At 41.7% G+C, this 21,182-nt stretch overlaps 1 protein-coding gene across 2 annotated transcripts in view; it reads left to right on the top strand.

The window, feature by feature from the left end:
* SNX25 (sorting nexin 25) overlaps positions 1 to 21,182 on the top strand; it is a 51,942-nt gene that overhangs the window by 24,439 nt on the left and 6,321 nt on the right. For both annotated transcript variants that reach the window (XM_083631080.1, XM_083631081.1), the window contains exons 7-13: positions 5,996 to 6,186; positions 11,209 to 11,340; positions 11,936 to 12,211; positions 12,750 to 12,905; positions 15,909 to 16,040; positions 18,098 to 18,238; positions 19,700 to 19,813. In XM_083631080.1, coding sequence (XP_083487206.1) covers positions 5,996 to 6,186; positions 11,209 to 11,340; positions 11,936 to 12,211; positions 12,750 to 12,905; positions 15,909 to 16,040; positions 18,098 to 18,238; positions 19,700 to 19,813 — 1,142 coding nt within the window. The remainder of the gene's footprint in view (positions 1 to 5,995; positions 6,187 to 11,208; positions 11,341 to 11,935; positions 12,212 to 12,749; positions 12,906 to 15,908; positions 16,041 to 18,097; positions 18,239 to 19,699; positions 19,814 to 21,182) is intronic.

Raw genomic sequence — 21,182 nt, 5'->3', positions numbered from 1 at the left:
CTGAGCTGCAGGTAGGAATCCCTTACCTCAAAAATGCGTCAGTGTTTCTCTCTTCATAGCAGCTTGCTTGACATTTGCAGCAAATGGCCATTAGGATGACAAGCTGACAACTAATCTCTCTCATTACGTCCTTTTTAAGTACCCCCTCAGCATGATTAGAAAGATTGCTGCAAAGAACACTGAATGTGTGTCACAAAGCCTCTTCCGTGCAGCTTTTAGAATTGATTGCACATCTCCCTTCCTTCCTTGACAGAAAATGGAGCTCTCTCCAATTTCCATCATCCTGTGAAATTACTATGGGCTGCTGTTGAAATAATTCTCCCTGTGTCTTCTAAAGAATAAAAATACTTTTAAAAAGTTTATATAACAAACTGACAATAGTTTTTTTAAAAAAGGTTTTCTCTACTTAGTGTATCTGCAGCCCAGGCACATACCATTGGCTACCAGTTGGCCCGATATCACTTTGCCACTCTATGTTTTATATAATGTGTTTGTTTTAGCGTTTCAACTTGTAAACCATCTTCAGTGCCTTGGGAGAAAGGCGGTATGGAAATCAAATCAATAAATATTTACTTAATTTTGTGGCAGACCCTGAGCTTACAGTGCTACTGTCCCATGTTCAGGGGAGTGCAGCAACTGAGAGCTGTGTATTTTTCAAACCACTTCTGATTCTGTATGTAAATTTTATAGTATTTATAGTATTAATTTTTATAGTGTTCTATTTGGCTTAGAAGGAAAAATGGAAGGTATATAAATTCAATAAAAAATAATAAGTTCCTGCAGATCAGCATTGCAGGCTGCAACTCTGTATAAGTTCTTTATACCTCACAGAGACTTGCTTCAAAGTAGACATAAATAATATTGAATTTTCCCAGATATTTGTTTACCATATCCTTGATCGTCCAGTTCATTGATACCAGGCAATAGTGGAGGCTGCTAAGGGTGAACCAAAGGGATATGGAATTTGTTAGGGTGTTGTTAAGCTGGAAAAGCATGCTGGAGCCACACACACACCCCGCCTCTTGTTTGTTGGCTTTATCTCTGTCTCTTCAAACCGCAGTTTCCCATTTGAGTCACAACTGTGGTTTAAAGGTCAAGCTTATTGATCAAGATCTTGATATCTGTGTATATTCTGTTTCTTGACTTTCCTTACGCATTTTTGTAGAATGCAAAAAAATCTTTATGGAATACTCATTTCTACTCACTCGTTGTGGAAAAAGTTAGCTGTGGACTTGTGGCAGACTGGAGACTTTTGGAAGAATGGGAAGGTGGCATAGGGGAAGGTGGTATTCTCAAATTTCAGCCAACCAAGTGTTTTCAAGAGAAGATCTGATGCACAGTCTTGAATTACTTGTTCTTTTACCCACTTGGTTATGGGCCAGAAAAAGATCCTTGTTAGTTGTACTTTTCTGTATGAGAATAGCGTTCACTTTCAAAATTTTGACAAATACTCCACCTGGGGTCATTTCTTCTTCAAAAGATCTTGCTCCCTCAGAGCTTAAGAGATTCAGAATCAGTAACTGTAGGAGGCTACGCAGTTTCTTCCACTTGAATGTTTCAGTGTAAGTAGGTACAATTTGTACTAGCTTTTTAAGTCGATGCGAAAAAGTGCACTTCTGTGTGTACAGGAACCAATTTGTACAGCTTAATCGTTTAGGTGTGGGTGGTGAAGGAATTTCAATTTTTTAGTATTTTGAGTAGGCATAAATATGCTACTCTTCATTTTTGCATTTATACCTATGAGAAACACATTCATAATAAAAAATACAAAAAATGTTGCATATATCCAGTTTTGTAAATATACTCGGTAGAATAGGGGCTGTTCGAAATGTTTGAATTCTGTGATTAAGACATGGACTAGAATCCATGAAAGCTGATGCTGTAATAAATTTGTTAGTCCTCAAAGGTGCTGCAATATTCTTTTTTTAAAAGTATTGTCTTGACTTCTCTACCTATAAGAGTGTGATGATAGATAGCACTCAGGTTTTATACAAGTTTTGGGAAGACTTTAGCCCTGTAGTCAGACCAGAATGCCAGAAACTGAGAAGCCCACTCTCTCAGAGTGCAGGTGGGGATGCAGAATAGTTTAGTAGTCATTGATAGGAAAAAATCATTTTGAAAAGCTTTCCTACCTCTCACCAACACTTACTTTATGCCTTGGGTTTTAATTTCTTGCAGATTCTCATCAGGTGCTGTTGCAGTTAACTTTTAGCTTTTCTGTCAGATATAGCAGTGCGGAGTTTGTGCAGCTCCCAAAATGTGACTTTTTATAGTGTTTTTAAAAACCTTCAAAACAAACTATGTTTGACATTGGAGATCATATTATTGATGGTTGCGGTTCAAAAAATATTTTCAGGTTTTCAGTTATATTCCAGTGTCTAATAATGTATTATGGCCAAAAGGTTCTAGTTAGGATGCGTTGTTATGAAAAAAACAAATCACCTTGATTCTGTCCCTCGAGGATAGATCAAATGGATTGGGGGGGAATGCTTAGGTGTTTAAATTTCAAATTATTATTTATAATAGCTCAAAAAGTATTGTATTGTAAATCATTTGGGGATGCCTCGTGGGAAGCAATAGATAAATAAAAAGCAAACAATAGCTTTGAGTTCCAAACACTATGGTTTGAATTTATTTTTTGCATCTTGGGCACAGTATCAAAGTTTTTCTCTATCGTTCATTTTGAATGTTTGGGGGAGATAGACTTATAGGTTGTTGTTGTTTTTTAGCCACAGTTGTCCAGGGCCTTTTCCACTTTACACGCAGAGTTTTTGTGATTTGGGTATTTGATTTATTATTTAAAGAGAGAAAGGTCCAGAATAACAGGACGCCTCTACTTTTATGGGGAAGTCAGGCTGGTGTGATTCCACATTTGTGGACAAGCCATAGAACTGGGAAGGCCTAGGCTCAAATCTTGAATATAAAGTTAACTGGCTAATCTTGGGCCAGTTATTTTCTGTCCCAGCCTTACAGGTTGTTGTGAGGATGTGCCAGGCAGAATATTCTGCACCAGGCAGAATAACATGAGAACTGTGTGCACCACATAACCTGTCCTGGACCCCCTAAACTAGACTTTTGTCTCAGATTAAATTGCTACTGTATTTGACATCCGTATGTGAACTGCCACCTTCCCCTTCACCTCAGGCAGCAAAATGTCTTGGCGAGAGAGAGAGATGAACCATGTACGCTCCCTTGGTTTTCGAACAGCTTAGTTCTTTAACGTTTTGGCTCCTGAACATCGCAGACCTGGAAGTGACTGTTCCGGTTTGCGAACTATTTTTGGAAGCCAAACATCCGACGGGACTTCTGCGGCTTCTGATTGGCTGCAAGAGCTTCCTGCAGCCAAGCGGAAGCCCACACCTTGGTTTACGAACCGTTTTGGAAGTTGGACGGACTTCCGGAACGGATTCTGTTCGACTTCCAAGGCTTCAGTACCACTGTATTTGTAACTTGTATCTCATGGACTTGAAAGTGGTTAGCAGTCATTTTGCGAGAAGCACCTCTTGTGTGCCCGAGGAGAGCTCCTAATGTACGTAAAGTACCTGAAGCGTATAAAGGAGGCTAATTAATTCATCACTTACTATTCTGTAATTAGTGCTTTGCAGTGGTTCACTTTTTATTATGGCAGATGTGTTTCCGCAAATGCAGATTTTTTTGGTTCTGGTTGTGATCAGGCATTTATATTCTTTTGCTAATTTTGTAATCTCTTTCTTGTAGTTAACAGAGGGTTTGTTTAAACATCTTCAATTAATACTCTGTTCTGTTACTGAGCTAAATGGAGCAAAACTAACCTTGAGAACCATGTTAGGCTCCCTGAAGGAAACACCTGTTTTCTTTCATCTTAAAACACATGTGTCACTGGTTGTTCTGAAAGTTCATCCTCATATTTTTAGACATTTGTATAAACAAAATTTAAACTGTAGGACAAAGAGACTTCCTGAATTTTGCCTCAAAGAACAATTAAAACCTGCTCAAATGGTTTCCTGGTTGATCAGAACTGTTGTATTATAAAAACAGTATAACTCTCCCGTCCGTTCATGGCCGCCAGAACTGATCAGAATGTTTGAGGCATGTTTTCATCCAGCAAGATCAATAATAGTTGGCAAACTTATATTTCATAACTTTGTTGTTGTCGTTTAGTCGTGTCCGACTCTTTGTGACCCCATGGACCAGAGCACACCAGGCACTCCTGTCTTCCACTGCCTCCCACAGTTTAGTCAAACTCATAGCTTTGTTATCTAGGTTAAATTTGATTATACAGTGCTACCTTGGTTCTCAAATATAATCCGTTCCGGAAGTCCATTCAACTTCCGAAACATAGCCAACAGCCACATCAGACGTTCAGCTTCTGAAAACCGTTCGAAAACCGTAACACTTACTTCTGGGTTTTTGGCGTTCGGGAGCCAATTTGTTCGTCAACTAAGCTATTAGAGAACCACGGTTCCACTGTAATTAAGAAAGCTATCCATGAGATCTTGGAATATTCCTGTAAAGGGGGGTTATTTTAATAATGTTAGATTCTAGCAAGTGCCCTCATCAGTTTGGGATGGTTGCTGTAGAAACATCACTTACAATTAAACATGCTTTTTTGTGTGTACAGGATATCCTTCACTATTGATTTCAGTGTTTCTTGTACAAGGAAGCAAGAGCACATCCCCCACTCTTGACTCCTTCCTTATTTTCACCTAAGATTTACATACAACTGATCTTTTGAAAATTGCTAACTATGAAGAGATAAATGATTACTGAGAATGTAGTACTTTCTTTTCTGGTGGGACAGAGACTATGGCCAACCTATATGGATGTGCATTTAATTGGTTTTGTTTTGAAGATGCCTCTCTGACCTCACTGTTGCGTGTCAAGACCCCAAAGCCTCCCCCTTATGTTGAACAACAACCCCTGGACACAGTATATTAGGTTAAATGGGCAAATTTGGGCCACAACTTTATTGGTTATAGAATGTGAGCGGTATTGGCTTAGGCACTGGAATTGAACCGACTATATGTGACTCCTGCCTGCCATGCAGGTAGTCCAGTAAGGGTCAACCACCAATAGGGGGAGCCCTGTTGTTGTACATCAACTAAGGTCCCCCAGGGTCCCTGATGGGGTCGTGGCATGGCCCTAGCCCCTACCTGGGCTTTGGACAAAATCCATACATCCCGGATCCCTTTAATGGAATACCCTTAAAAATGGAGGGGCAGGTGATGGTCATACCTCCCCTCCCCCGAACCAGGTTTTACCAATGCCTAACTGCCAAACCTTACAAAAGTTGTGACGGTTGCTACGAGGTAGGTGAAAACCAAATGGCCAGTGCCAATTTGCCAAGTGGGAAAATTCCTACCAGGCCCCCTCAACAGGCAACCAACTGAGATCCATAGCAAGGCCAAAATGTCAGACGCTTGAAAACAGGTTGGGAAGGGGTGTGTGATGCAGCCAGGGTCTCCCCGATGACGTGGGGGCTTAGCCCAGCCCCTGCTGTGTGTGGGAGGCCACATGGCCCGCCCGCAACACCGCCCCACCCGGAAGTGGAGCGGCCTTAACAATTCTCCTCCCACAACATCTGATGAAGTCGACTGTAGCCCAGAAAACCTTATGCTGTAATATGTTTGTTGATTTTTAAGGTGCCACAAGACTCTTAGATGTTTCAGGGGTGAAAATAATAATAAAAAGCTAACATGTAAACCATTTATGAACAATACATTTCTATGATTATAAAAAGTGTTGTGGACCAATAAAGTTTATTAGTCAGTTTGCACAATTTGTATCTCTGTTAGCTGTTTATGGCATAAAGGAAAGAAACGAAAAGCTACTTTTGTGAACTGTAATACCTTGGCACTAGGAGACAATCCTGACTTTTTACTACAAGGTTGTTTTGTGTGTGTGTTTTTGAAGCCAAGACTGCTATATGGGTCCATTCGTCAAAATTCATTATATGTTGACATGCTGACTTTTTGAAGTTCAAAAAGTTAAATTTGAAAAAAATTGTTTTTGATAGAGAGTAAAGGTAAAGAGACGGCTGCAATGAAAGCTGACCATCTGAGAGCCCGGAACATGAAGAGGTATATTAACCAGCTAACTGTAGCAAAAAAGCAGTGCGAAAAGCGAATACGGCTTCTGGGAGGTCCTGATTATGACCAGCAAGAAGATGGCATCTTTGATGATAGTGATGGCCCACAGAACCAGAAGGTAGGCATGCTGGCTCTTTCTTTCTTTCTTTCTTTCTTTCTTTCTTTCTTTCTTTCTTTCTTTCTTTCTCCCCCCCTCTCTCTCTCTGGATGGCGTTGATGCAGCTTCTTCTGCCTCATGTTATAGGACCTGATTGGAAGTAAATGCAGGCAAACTGGAGGAGTCTGAGTACTGCAGCGGGTACCTGTTTGCACGAAGGAAAGGTTGTGGCTTTTGTAAACAATGCAGAGATTTATCTCTCCCCCCCCCCTAAACATTCTATACTTGTTATCTTGCACTTCCTTTGGAAAGTTCAAAATATCCTATGTGCGGCTGCTATCAGGGACATTGGCAAGGCCTGCACCTGACTCTCTGATGACTCTAGCACTGTTCACAAATATTGACTAGCTTCAAGAGCCAGCTGGAATTTTTTGCTTGCTGTTGACCCTTGCTCTCCATAAAGTGGGAGCACGGAGGTCTTCGCTGCAGTGCTGCTCTTGAGTTTCAGAGGAGCCAGGAGCACCTCTTGAAGCCCAGTGCAACCGTGCAGGGATTTGTCCTCATCACATTAAATTTGTAGGGACTGTGACCTTGCCAGTGCTTCTATTTCTGTTTCCCAAGGCTAAGCACAAGGTCAGGGGATTCCCCAGGCATTGTCAAAGTTTGGAAGAATAGAGAGAAACTTCCAGACACCACACTGACTATGGAAAGCAGTGTGGAGTCTCACTGATTCTAAAGCTCAGCACGAGATCCAGAAGATACCCTTGTTCTGTGTTCTTCAAGTGTTGCAGAACTTGCAAACAAGGGTGCAAGTCCCTAAAAGCATATACTCGTCCAGAATTATATTTTTCATGTGGCTGTTTTTGTATGGTATTCTCCCCCCCTCCTGCAGTTTTAGTGGAAATTGTCAATTTCTTTGGAAAGCCTTTAAAAGCTGGGACTCCTGTTCTATAGTCAACATAATGGCTCTCATACTACAGGCCAGAATGGCCCTCTTTCTTATAAAAATTGTGCTATATTGAAATGTAGTACATAATTTTAGTAGCTTACCTAAGTCAGTTTGTCAAATATTTTGTCATGACATATATGTGAATCATATATTTGGGCACACAGTTGGCATGGGGAAGAAACTCCACATTTCATAATAAAATAAAACAATTTATATGTTCCAGCTGTGCTTTGGCAGAATATTTGAGCAGCGAAGGTTGTCCTATGTTGACTTCACAGGTAACAATAAGGATACTACCCCAGTCAACACAAATTGTCATGCTTCCAGGTAAATGTGGACACGATTGGACCACATGGCTGCAATTCTGTGTGCATGCATTTAGAATTAAGTCTCCTTGGATTCAGTGGGACTAATTCTGAGTAAACATATACAGGACCAAGACTGAAAGGTTCATTATCTCAACTCTCAACTCCTCCTGAGATGCGGCAGAGTTAAAGGGCACCTGTTGAATTTTCATCCCTGAGTTTGAAGCTACTTGACTTTAAAAAGCTTAAAGGGACACACCGTAGCTGTGGACTAGCTCTAAAATTAGATCTTCTAGTTCATAGCCAATCACGTGACAGGATTCTTGCCTGTGTCCCAGCATAGCTGTCTGCTTTCAGTTTATTGCAGGGCACCAAGGGTACTGGAATTTCCAAGACCTTGTGAGAACATTTCAGCCTTGTTCAAGGACTATACAAATTTCACATGCTTGGAAGAGAAGGCATTTTAAAAACTGTATCTGTGTTGACTGCAGTTCAAAGCATTTTACTTGGATGCAGCTTCTACTGACAATAGTGGGTCTTGTTTCTGAGTAAATGCAATTAGGATTGTGCAAAAATTTGGTAAAACTGGCACGAATGCTTGCAGCCAAAGCATAAAAACCGCAGCCTCTTCTACCATGATAATGATACATCTAATTCGTTTTTTTATTCCTTTCTTACTTTAAAGCAAGTCAATCTGTGAAGAAATATTTGCAAACGAGTACCACTCCTCACAGTACTGAATTAATAAAGTACAACGAGAGCGCCAGTGATTGCATTGCGATAATATTTCAGACTGAGTTGTGTTTTTGCTTTTATTATCCTGTGGCGTTTTTTTATATGCCCTTGGATTTGACTCCCCCTGCCTTGGGGATTTAGAAGCATCTAAATAGGTTTAGAGGGAATGAGCTATTTAAACAAGCGGATGAAATATATAGCGGCTGAATTTAGTTTTAAGATGGTTAGCAGTAAGAATCACCGGAGGGGGAGTGGCCTTCTACTTCCTTCCATTTAAAGGAAAAAAAGAATCCTGTCAATAACTGTCAAATCTGTTTGCCTGGTACGCATGACAAATTCCTCTTCAAAGAGTCCAGTTTACAGAGATGTTGACATTTTTAAGAGTAAATTGAACGTATAGAGAAAAAGGGAAGGGCAAGAAGAGTCAAGTAGATGTTCTGGAGTGGCCAGAACAAGATTTATAGCCCCTCTTGTTCCATTTTAGCTTTGGAGAGCCAGACATTGCCGAAGATTTCCATGCCTTTTCAGTACCCTGCCAGTCTGAGAACAGGTTGTTGGGCTTCTCCAAGGCTAGGTTCAATGAGGTAGGGTACATTTTGCTATGAATTCCCCACCCACCAGGTACAACGTGTCCCCCTTGTGGTGGCTTGGGGCTGTGCAAAAAGAGTCTAAAATGTTTGTGGTGGGACCTCCAGTGCACACGAGTGGCACCTGTTTCCCACTGTGCACCTTTCGTGCATAGAAAAAAAGGCCAGGTCAGGAAGAATTGGGTACACGAGTGCCCAGAGCAAGATTTTAATAATTTTGCGGGAGAGAGAAGACCCAGGAAATGTGCAGCGACTAAAATCCTGCTCCTGCTGTGTCCAAAATGCAATGGCCACGTTACTTTATGGGGTTTAGATCCCTCATAACCCCTCATAACGACTCAGGTGCCGAATTTTGGAAAGACTGTCTGCTTCCCTACAGACCCTCTCAGGTGCTAAGATCAGCAGGGGGGGCTTTCTTGGTGGTACCATTGCATTCAGCAGTTCATGGTGGTGGCCTGCAGGAGGACATTCTCTGTGGCAGCACCTAAGTTGTGGAACCTTCACCTGGCACCTTCACTATTGAATGGCCCTTCTCATTGAATGCTCTCTTTAACCTGGCCTCTAAAACATAACCCTGAGATGTATACTTTAAGGATGCATCCTATTTTTGTGACAGTAAGTTGTTTTAAACTGGTTTTAATGTCGTTTTTTTAAATTGTGGCAACCCTCCTTCGGAACTTAGGGTGTAGGGTAGGTAAATAAATTAAAACAGCCACCAACATTATTATTATTATTATATATAGGACACCCCTGCAGGGCTCCCCTTCTACCAACAAGGTGGCGCTCTTGCATACAGTCTTCAGCTGCAGTTCCACATTCCTTGTTGCTGGCTAAAAATCAACCACCATCTCTCAGCCAAATCTTACCAGCTACCTGACAGCATTGCTGTTAACAGGAAGGAAGAGTTCAATTTATTTTACTGAAGCTATCGCTGATTCGGGTGGTGAAATGAACAGGGACAACCATATTTTTCTGGGGTCTTTCAGGAAATACTTTGAGCCTCCAAAACAGATGTATTTTTTCATGCTGAACATTTTGCTTGCCCTTCCAGCCGCTAGATTTTGGTTACAGATAGCAAATCAGCAGGCATATAACTGTGCTGATAAGGAACACTTTAGAAGGTTTATTTCCCTCCACTCCAGTTAAGTTGCTTCTTGAGTTCTTGGTTAGAGCATGTTGGATTCCCAAGGTTCATTGTTTCTGCACTGTAACAATTGCAGCACAGCAGTGGATTCCAGTGTCTCATTTGCAGCTCAGCGTGAAGCTATATGAGCTAGTGCTTAAGCTGTTAATGCTCTAGTTTCAGACATGTTTGCTGGGAGCAAGTCCTATCTATTTATTTGGGACTTATTTAAAGGTAAGCACGTCTAAGATTGTCCTGCTGGCCGTTTTACACATAACTGCTATGGCTCCAGATTGCAAAACTAAAGGTGAGGTGAGGAAAAACTCTTCAACCAGGAAATTGTATAGATTAGAAGTGGAGTTGGGGGCTGCTCTTGCATATGGAGCCATCAGTGACACAGAAGAGAATGGAATAAACTTTGCACACCTTGGGGCTCTAATATATGGAGGAGTTCTGCAAAATTCATAGAACTTCTGGATTGGGTGAATGAGTCACTGAAGATACACAAAGGAAAATTATTATAGTGTGTTCCTTAATTCCTTGTATTGGTGTGTGATCAGGTAGGGCATTGTCTTAGCAGTTGTGTCATGAACACTCATGAAAATTGTCTTTAAGGCTGTGCAACATAGCGTACCTTCGCACCATTTTTTAAGAGGTTAACAGCAGAATACTCTATCTGCTTCTTTGGAATAAACAATTGCTTATTATGTTTTTAGTATTTGGTTGTCTATCCAGAGAGCTGTGTGATGAGCTGCTGAGTTATTCCCCCCAATTTCTGGATACAATTCCTTACTACAAAGACACTTTTCCTTGGAACTGGGGGGGGGGGATTCAAAACTCGTGTTTGTCCAGCCCTTTGAAGGAGTTTGAAATGGTTTAAAACGGAGGTGCTCAGAAAGACCTTCTTTTTTTAAAAAAATGTTTTGTGCAGTTATGTATCAACTCCTCCCAGGGACCATATAGAGAGGGGTAGGTTATAAATGTAATTAATAAATAATAAATTAAAACGGCTTCCAACACAGTACAAGGAGCTGCTGCTGCTGCTGCTGAACCTAGTATACACAAAAACATTCTTGCATGTAATAAGAGGGGTCCTTGTGGAGATGGCACTGATGATCTCTGCACCCATGAAACATTTTTTATGTCTCCCGAGATTTTTATCAGAGTGCTGGGAAAATGGTAAAGTATAAAAAACAATGAATCCAGAATCTTGGATTATCTCTGCTGATCATTCCAGCCTTAATCCACTTTGTCAATAATAAGTGTGCTTAATGAGGTTTGTAACCTGTGAACTAGATTAGTTAATTGAAATAATGTCATTAATTGTCCCCCTCCCCCCTCCAGATTCTTCAATTTGAGGATATTTTGTGCAACCCATCCTACAGAGAGCACTTCCGAACATACATGGAAAGAGTGGATAAGAGATCTTTGATCAGCTATTGGGAATCCGTGGAATACTTGAAGAATGCTAACAAGGTACAAAGTAGATAAACATATGTCATACCTTGTTATTGGAAATATATATATTTTTGGCAAGACTTTTAATTGTAAACCAGTGTTGCATAAAAAGTTAGCATTGGCTTTAGTATTCAAATTGCATATAAACTGCTCCTAGATATTTTATCAGTCCAGTCAGTTGTGCTGGTATGGCAAAAATCAGGCCAAATTTAAAAACCAATTCCCTGTTTCATGAAATGAGTGAAGAAAATGGACTGTTCGAAAACATAAACAGTTAAAACTTAATCTTTCAGATCACTGGTATTTTTTTAATAATGTTTTTAGTGTTCACCTGCAGAAGAAGTCTGCTTCTTTGATCTCCCTACCATGTGTTGCTGAGGATCAGCAATATGAAAAGGAATAAAGAAAAAACCTGCATGGGGTGTGATCCTTCTTGCTTTGAGTATGCTGTACTCTGGATTATGATTATAATTATTTGCTGTATGCTTACAAACATTTAAAACCAAGGGTCATTCTTCAGAGAACTGAATAGGATAAACAAACATATATTTAACTGCATGGTTCTTGATTATGATGGATGCATCTCTTCATGTTGGTTTTTCGTCCTCCTTAGGCTGAAATACCTCAACTTGTGAGTCAAATCTATCAGGATTTCTTTGTAGAAGGCAGAGAGATTACTGTGGAAAAGTCACTGTATAAAGAGATACAACAGAGCCTTGTAGGCAACAAAGGCATTGAGGTGTTTTACAAAATCCAGACTGATGTTTATGAAACACTGAAGGACAGGTACTACCCATCGTTCCTTGTCAGTGATTTGTATGAGAGGCTGATCAAGAAGGAAGAAGAGAGAAGTACCGTTCAGATGACATCTGACGACAAAGATGAAGTGGTGAGTGATGCTTACAGATGCCATGGAAGATAAACTGGGTAAAAAACTAGAATATTTGATAGCATAATAATATTGGGGGACATGGATCATAAGCGCTGGTGGATCAGACCAAAGGTCCATCTTAGTCTATCTTTGTTTCCAAAAGTGGCCAGGCAGCAATAGCTCTTCCTACTATTGCCCCAACAACTGGGTGTGTTGTCTCTGAACCTGGAGCTTCCATTTAATTATTGTGGCTAAGAGTAAGTGATAGACACGTCTTCCATCAAACCCCTTTTAGGCCAGCATTCATGGTCCTTTCCCCACTTCATGTTAACTTTCACAACAACCATGATGTAATTTAGGCTGTGAGATAGTGGCTGGCTCAAGGTTAACCCGTGAGCTTCATGATTTGAGGAGGGATTCAAACCCAGATCTCATTCTAGTTGGCACAGTTATTTACTTCTGCTTAGACCATGTGTGTTAAACCAGGTAGTCAAGTTAATGGATTATACTTTAACATATATTGATCACTGTTGGCTACCCATACTTTCTCTTCTAGAACCAAGTTTGTGAAGAAGTTATTGATGAAGGAAGCTCCGGAATTAATGAGCAGGCCAGTTACGCTGTGAATAAGCTACGCCAGCTAAATGACAGACTTGAATATAAAAGACAAGCTCTAAATTCTCTCTGCAGTTCACCAAAACCTGACAAAAAGGTATGTGGCTTTGTTATTTACATGCATTATACTGGCAGACTGTGTTTCAGAGCAGTCATGTAGATACTCTAGAGAGCTTTCACTTCAAAAATAAATTGGAAGGTACTGTTTTCCAGGCTTCTCATTAGCCACTGATTGTTCTACAAAGACATTGATATACAATCTTTAATACTGTTTCCTTCTCAGCACCCTGAAAATCTGACCTTAGCAATTTATGCGGGTTGCAGTGTTGTTCTTGTTGGGATACTGCCAGGGAGACAAAGGCCATCACTGCCTCCACGTCGACTCCGGACGTCCATCGATCTCCCGTAGACACGCAGTATCAGCAATTAGCGACATGAACTCCAGAAAATTGCGTGCCACATTCCTGGGCTCATGCACACTCTGTCAGCAGATATTGCACAGCAAAAGTCGCACTCAGGAGAGCATTATTTTACAAGTTTAATTCTGCGTTGATCAGAACAAAAAAAAACATGACTGCCTGCTTCAGTGTCTTCGACACCAAGAGAGAAAACGAAAGCAACAGAAAACATAAACATCCTGTGAACAGGAAATGCGCAGGCTGTGACACAAACATCCTGCTCCCTTTTAAGGTGGAACGGAAATATCCTAACAGTTCTGTCAGTGAATATAAGTACCGTATTTTTGCCCTATAGGACTCACTTTTACCCCTCCAAAAATGAAGGGGAAATGTGTGTGCGTCCTATGGGGCGAATGCAGGCTTTCGCTGAAGCTTGGAGAGCGAGAAGGGTCGGTGCGCACTGACCCCTCTCGCTCTCCAGGCTTCAGGAAGCTAGCCCCGCAAGCTCCGGAAGCGATGGCGAAGCTACGCGCAACTTCGCCATTGCTCTGGGACCCGTTCTGGGGGCTGGGGTCGGGGGAAGCTCGGGCTTCCCCCGCCCCCAGCCCCGCAAGCTCCGAGAGCGATGGCGAAGCTGCGCGCAACTTCGCCATCGCTCTCGGACTCTCCAGGCTTCGCACAGCTCTCCGCAAGCTGTGGGAGCCCAGCGCTAGGCTCCCACGGCTTGCGGAGAGCTGCCTGTTTTGGGGGCTGGGGTCCAGGGAAGCTCGGGCTTCCCCCGTTCCAGCCCCGCGCCTTGGGGGGAAATAATTTTTTCCCCTTTATTTCCCCCCCCCAAAACCAGATGCGCCTTATGGGCCTGTGCGTCCTATGGGGCAAAAAATACGGTACATATGTAGCTGTCTGACACAGAATCAGATCTTTGATTGCTTATAACCCAGTAATTGTCAGTTCCAGCTGACACTGGTTCTTCTCCAAGGACTCGAGCATAGATCTTTCTCAAATCTATTACCTGATATTCTTTAACTGGAGATGGCAGAAATTGAGCTCTGGACATTCTGCATGTAAAGCTGGCGCTCCACTGCTGAACTATGAACTTTAGTGACAATGTGAAATAGACAGTGGGGCTTTCTAGCCTTTCTGAAATGCTGCATGAGGGTCTATGGGCCTTTTTGATGGCATAGTATCAAACCTGCATTCCTGCCTGCTTCTCCAGTTCTGCACCAGTGCTTGCTTTTTGGTTTGGTAAATGAGACACAAAATGATATCAAGTCCTAGATGTTGGCATGGAAGGTCTTGCCATGTGGGTTGATTGCAATATCACAGGAAAATATTATTCGGTGCTTTGCAGCTGTGTTGAGAAAAGTTGCCACATGGAATTAATCTGAGGTGTTTACTGGTATAACAGTAAGAACAGTTTTTTGTGCTGATACGAGCAATCAAGGGGAAATCAAACCCATTTAATTTTTACAATACTTGGCAACCATTCCATGACGTCATACAGCAAGAGGACCATGTTCACAACCTGCCTTTGACAAATGGCAGCCTGTGGAGAGTTCTACCAAACTAACCTCTGGAGTAAGACGTCAAATGACCCAGACTTTAAAATTTTTTTTATTGTTGTTGTTTTATTGTTCTTACCATGAACAATGGAGAATCAATAAAACTTTTTTTTTTAGTAATAACTGCCTTTATGGCAGTTGCTTATCAAACATTGTTGGTAGTTGTTTAATCGTGTATTTTTTGATCAAGTATAAGCCTCTTCTATTCTATTTCACTTTTCCTGCTCACATGATTCAATAAAATCAACCACAGTACCAGCTCAGCACTTTCAGATCTTTCAGTGCATCCTTGGGCTTCATACTTTAACATCAAAAGCATCAAAAGCAATGTTGCTGCGATATAACAACTAAGGCATGGCTAAGTCAGATTCCTGGGTTCATGCGCCTTATGTGATGCATTCATCTGAAGTCATTCAATTGCCACTTGGCCTTTGTTACAGTTTTACAGATAAACACAATATTCTGTGCGTACCCGTAAAAATAGTGTGTAGCATAACCATGCTTTTTAAGGTCCAAAGATTCCAAAGCCTCTTTACAATCTAGTTCTGCACCATGATGTTGGACCTCTCTGCATAGAATATCTATTAGGTTGCTGAATGTGCATTTTCCCCCAGCTGTCTGACAACCTACTGTGTCCCCCGCCGCCCCCCCAAAAATATCTAAGTGAATTAGTGCTGGACAATATCTTAAGTATTTTTAATTTTTTTAGTTCACAGCATCTTTTAAAAACTTTTTTGTAGTGATTTTCCCCTTCCCCCTATCTTTCATGAACTCAGCACTAAATCTTCATTTATCGTTATGTTTCAGGGCTTAATTTGCTTTTCATTTCTGAACTATACGTGACCTTAAGCAAATTATGCATGACCTTTTAAGCAGTACTGCTATGTCAAGACAGAGTCATTTAGATGGGGAATCGGTTTGGGAGCTTTTACTAAATTCCTTGCCTTTTTCCCTTCCACTGCCTGACATTTTTTTATTTCTCTTCCCTTATTGCTACACATTTAATCTGTTTCCTCCAGTACATGCACCAGAGTGATCTGTTGCAATAGTTGTGTAGATTTTCTTGAAAGAAAGAAAGAAAGAGAGAGAGAGAAATATGATAACCGGTAATAACAAGTGATTTCCCCCCCTCCTTGGCAGATTGTTTCTAAACTGAAGGATGAAATCACTCTGATGGAGCGAGAACACGGTGACCTTCAATTGCACATTGAAAGAACAGATTGGTGGTGTGAGAATTTCGGCATGTGGAAAGCCTTCATAAATTCCAGCGAAGTATGGATTTTTCCTTCTGTTTATTTTTTTAAAAAATATATATAAATAAGTGGAACCTTTCTGTCAAAAGTTTACATGAGCACATTTTTTTCTCTGTTGTCCAAAAAATAATTACTGATACATTTCCCTTTACTCCCCACTAAAAATATTATTGCTGAATTATTGGAAGTAGATGTCAAACAGAACGACATTGAGAAATGTGGCTTCCTTAATGCATATACATCATATGGAAAGATCCACTTTTGCAGACTTTTAATGCCTGGCCCCAACCTTCCTTTTCTGAGAGCAGCTCAAGGCACGTTGTGGGGCTCACAGCAGAGGCAGCATTTTAATGACCATGTAACGTATATGAAGTAGCATATATGCATGTCCTCTATGATTTACCCATGTTCAAAAAAAGAGCAGCAAACCGTGGCTGTTATACACATGGTTCATACAGACCATGGGTAGGCAAACTAAGGCCCGGGGGCCGAATCCAGCCCAATCGCCTTCTAAATCCGGCCCGCAGATGGTCCGGGAATCAGCGTGTTTTTACATGAGTAGAATGTGTGTGTCCTTTCATTTAAAATGCATCTCTGGGTTATTTGTGGAGCATAGGAATTCGTTCATTCCCCCGCCCCCCCAAGGTCTGAGGGACAGTGTACCACCCCCCTGCTGAAAATGTTTGCTGACCCCTGATACAACCATGCCCCTGTCAGGGACTGGGCAAAGGAATGGTGGAGACCGCCTCCCCACCCTGACCCTTCCAGGGAGGAGTAAGAGGAAGACAGTATAGATATACAACAGGGGTTGGAGGGAGGTCACAGCTCAGAGGCAGATGAGGGGGAAAGTTGAGAAATCATGGGAGAGCCAGAACACCCGGGTGACACATTGTCATTAGAAAGCATTCCAGACCCTCCTATCTCCCAGAACCAGGAGAGCCTTAGAAGTAGGAGCTCAAAGACAGAGGGCACGTAGCAGCACCCGTAGAGAGGAGGTGATGAGAATGATGAATGAGGAAGTGGGAGAGATGGGGAGGTGGAGATTCACTCGAGACAATGCCATTATCCAAGAGACTGGGTTCTATAGCCTCTCTCTGTAAAGACTGAAATGAAAAAGGACTGTTAAGAAACTTTTCCTTGTCTTTATAATTCCTGGGCTACCAGCCGAGAGCCGCTGGCAGCCCCAGTATGAGGGTTTCCTAACTGCGGCCTTTGCTGCAGCTTGCATAGTCTGGAGACACTTGCAAGGCAAGTGAAGACTAATGTGCACCAGCCTCCCTTTTCTGTGAGGGTAACAGCAGTCCAAATGCTCTAAGAAATGTGGCATGTATGGAAAATATTTACAGTACTGTACTTTTAGCTTTGGTAGATGATGTAGGTTAAAAGGAGGCAGTATTCATCTTGAGGTGTTGATGACATGGTTGCAACCTGGTGAAAGTTCACAAGGCTGCCTTTCTAGTGCTTCTTGTGATCACAGTAAAGACAGCTGACTGCAGGACAAGTCTGGATGACAAGCGGTGTCCTACAAGGATCCACCTTGACTGCATTCCTGTTCAAGGTGTATATGGGAAATCTGTGACCCTGCAGATCATTTACTTGCAACTCCCACCACCCTCATCAAGTATGGACATTGAATGACTAGGTGTGGGTGAAATTGAAGTCCAGCAGCAGGTCACCCACTCCTCATCCCTGGTGTGTATGAATCCACTTTGTGCAATTTAGTGACCTGCAAAATGCTCGCTTTGCTTCTCGAATTGAACAAAGCCAGTATTTTGCGATAGGGAGCATGGGTAAAGGTTCACTATGCATCTTGTACCATGTTCTGTATAATATGTGACATCCACCCTAAGTCTATTGGAATCTGTGATCAAATAGGAGACTTTATATCTTAAGGCTTTCTCTTGGACCATGAAACAAAGTTTGTTACAGAACCATTTGTGTGCAGCAGTGAGAATGTGCTCTTGGAATTCTTGTGTAAAACTGTGTAGGTGTGCATGCATATCCTTTTCTAGTATGATGATGATGGTGGTGTTGTAATAATAATAAAAACAAAAAACAACCCTTTCTCTGTTTTAGGTCATAGAAGAAAATGGTGAACAAGTGCCCTGTTACTCTGTCATGGTGAGTTTACAAGAGATTGGCAGCGTTGAAGCTAAGGAATGGACGGTACTCCGAAAGCTCAGCGAGTTTCAAAGCCTACATAGGAAACTCAGTGAGGTATGGAGAACATGTGGAAGTTGCTCTTGCTTAGTTTTAATATTCTGTATGGCCAACTTCTGTATCCTCTGTGCTCCATATTGTAGGGAAGGAGCCAGACATGTCTGTCGACAAAAACAACAACCCCCTATCCAGTACCAGGCAGTCAGATTCAATAATAGTGGGGTAGGAGAGCTGCGGGGGGGGGTGTCAGATCTGGCAACCAATGCACCCCTTGGGTTTCAGGTAGTACATGGGTAGACAAGTCTAAAAAGCCTGGGAGCACAAATTTTGATTCCCCTCTAGCCACTATGCTGGCTCATTTACCAGAAGTAATGTATTTAGCAATAACTCTGAAAGTGTATACATGCACTCGATTATGACCACGTTAAACCTTCCTGCAGTTCAGAACATATCACTCCACTGATCATAAGCCCTTCTTTTTTTTTTACCCCCTTTCCTTCCTCTTTCCCCTTTTCTGCTCTTGTGAGGCAGAAAATTGGGCTGTTTTGTTTCCGCTCTCTTGGTGTTTTGTCTCCCTTCTGCTCACTACATTTACTGATTCTTATCAGCAACATTTTTCTGTTCAGGGAACCTGGCAATTTTCTCTTTGTTGTCTTGTGTTTTTGCTGCTGGTACTTTCAAGGGGAGTATTCCAACCACAGGGTGCCTTCTGTGTGTTTATTATTTATTCACTAAATTCATATCCCACCCTTCCTCCCAAAGGAGCCCAGAGCAGCACCAAACACCATTATGTTGATGTGCCCTCCCCACTGTTCTTTTAAATCTGGTTTTGTTAGAGCGTAGTCCACACTGGCATCAACATCCTAGAAGAGTGTAAGCTTATATGCTGTATCTAAAACTTTTTATCCTGTGTTCATGTTAGTTCGGAGAGTTGGCTTAAGCACATCAAGAGTCAAAGAGGCATAGCATGCAAGGCATACTATGTGTGCATGTGAGTGTGAGTGACAGCAGCCAGTGGTAGGAAGGCATCGTGACATGTTAAGCTGACACTGAATGTGAACATAGGCTTTGTTCCATCTTTTCATATACACCTAAAGTAAATTATTTTCACAATAGCTCTTTCTTTTTCCTTCCAACTGTTTGTTGGTTCATTCTTATTTTCCCATTTTTATTCTGGCTGTATGAAGGCTTTACAGCTTTCTTCTACTTGCTTAATTGCACTGACCTGACCCTTTTATAACCTATTACACTCTGCATTTTTTGCAAGATGTTAGTTCCAATGAGCCTTAAGCTGGCATTGGCTTATTTCTGCAGCCTAGTACTGCACTTAGAGCTACTCTTTTTGGCTGATTGATGGAAGAGTTCCTGCAGGCGATCAAGGGTACAGGCAGAGGAGCTGAAAACTAGTTCTTCCCTTTCTGACTACCGTAAATAGAACAGGACAAAAATAAAGACAGTCTGTAAATTAAAATGGAGAAATAATTGTGATTTGCTTTCTTTCCCCGTCCTCCCACCTAGTGCTTCCCATCATTAAAAAAAGCTCAGTTGCCTTCACTCAGCAAACTGCCCTTTAAATCAGTAGACCAGAAATTTATGGAGAAGTCAAAGAACCAGTTAAATAACTTCTTACAGGTAAGATATCAAAGAAGCAGCAATCACAATATATATATCTGTTTTATTTTACTAACTCAGAATGGTGCATTGTCCTTTTTTGCATGGGCTTTAGAGTAAGGAATTCAATTTCTTGATTGCATATTCTCACATTTCCCCCCAATGTTTATTGGCCTTTTCACATACTGCAATCCAAATCCAGAGCGAGCTGAATTTGAAGTCCTATTCATTTCAATTGGGCATTACTTACAACTAATTGTTGATGTTTATATGACTTTAGTATGACCAAATTGCTCTGGCTTTAGGCCTATGTTATTTAAATGTATAACTCAAGGTATTTTGAGTGCAAGCCTAGGCATATAGTAAGGTATGATGCATATGTTTGGATCTGTTTAAATGTGCAACTTAGGTTTACATATGTTTAGTGTATCAAAGAAGTACACTTGTCAGGTACACAGAACTGGCTGGTGGTGTCAAACACAGCTTTTCTAGCATACAACCCAATGCAGTGAACAGCTCTTGACACTTCTTCTGGTTGGCTGCGCCTGTAGCCAATAACAGCTCCTACTTTTCTGTTGCGTTCTCTGGGACAAATTAGGTACTCTCTCAGATGGGCTCCACATCTCCCACTTCACCTTTCGATGGATTTTGTGGTGTTTCAGAATCCTACCACATTCTTGCGTCTTACTCATACCATCAACCGTGACCAGACTTCATTAATCAACCCTTTTCTCCAACCCCAAATAGTGATGCAGCTGAAAATTTTCTATAGGTTGGTCTGCTGAGCAGTTCATTGAAGTTCCAAAACTGCTGTTGAAAGCAGTCAAGGGGTTCCATGCTTAGAAATCCTTAGAAAAATGCTTAGGAAATCCTTTTAGAGTTCTCTTGGCCCTATAGCCCCTCCCCCAATGCTTAAGGGACCCCTGACCATTAGGTCCAGTCGTGGCCGACTCTGGGGTTGTGGCGCTCATCTCGCTTTACTGGCCGAGGGAGCCGGCGTACAGCTTCCGGGTCATGTGGCCAGCAATGACTAAGCCGTTTCTGGCGAACCAGAGCAGCGCACAGAAACGCCGTTTACCTTCCCACTATAAAGCGGTACCTATTTATCTACTTGCACTTTGACGTGCTTTCGAACTGCTAGGTTGGCAGGAGCAGGGACCGAGCAACGGGAGCTCACCCCGTCGCGGAGATTTGAACCGCCAACCTTCTGATCAGCAAGTCCTAGGCTCTGTGGTTTAACCCACAGCGCCACCCGCGTCCCCCAATGCTTAAGTAACTCTTTTTCAGCATCAAATAATACGTAAAACATCTTAGTAATTTCTTTTAAGTACTGTTGAGGGGGCGATGGGATTTGCTTTATTTGATGGCCCCAAATTGACCAATATGCAAG

The sequence above is a fragment of the Podarcis filfolensis genome, assembly GCF_964270895.1.
Source record: "Podarcis filfolensis genome assembly, chromosome: 9".
Classification (NCBI taxonomy): domain Eukaryota; kingdom Metazoa; phylum Chordata; class Lepidosauria; order Squamata; family Lacertidae; genus Podarcis; species Podarcis filfolensis.
The sequence above is the reverse complement of the archived record's forward strand: the minus strand, read 5'-3'. Positions and strand labels throughout refer to the sequence as shown.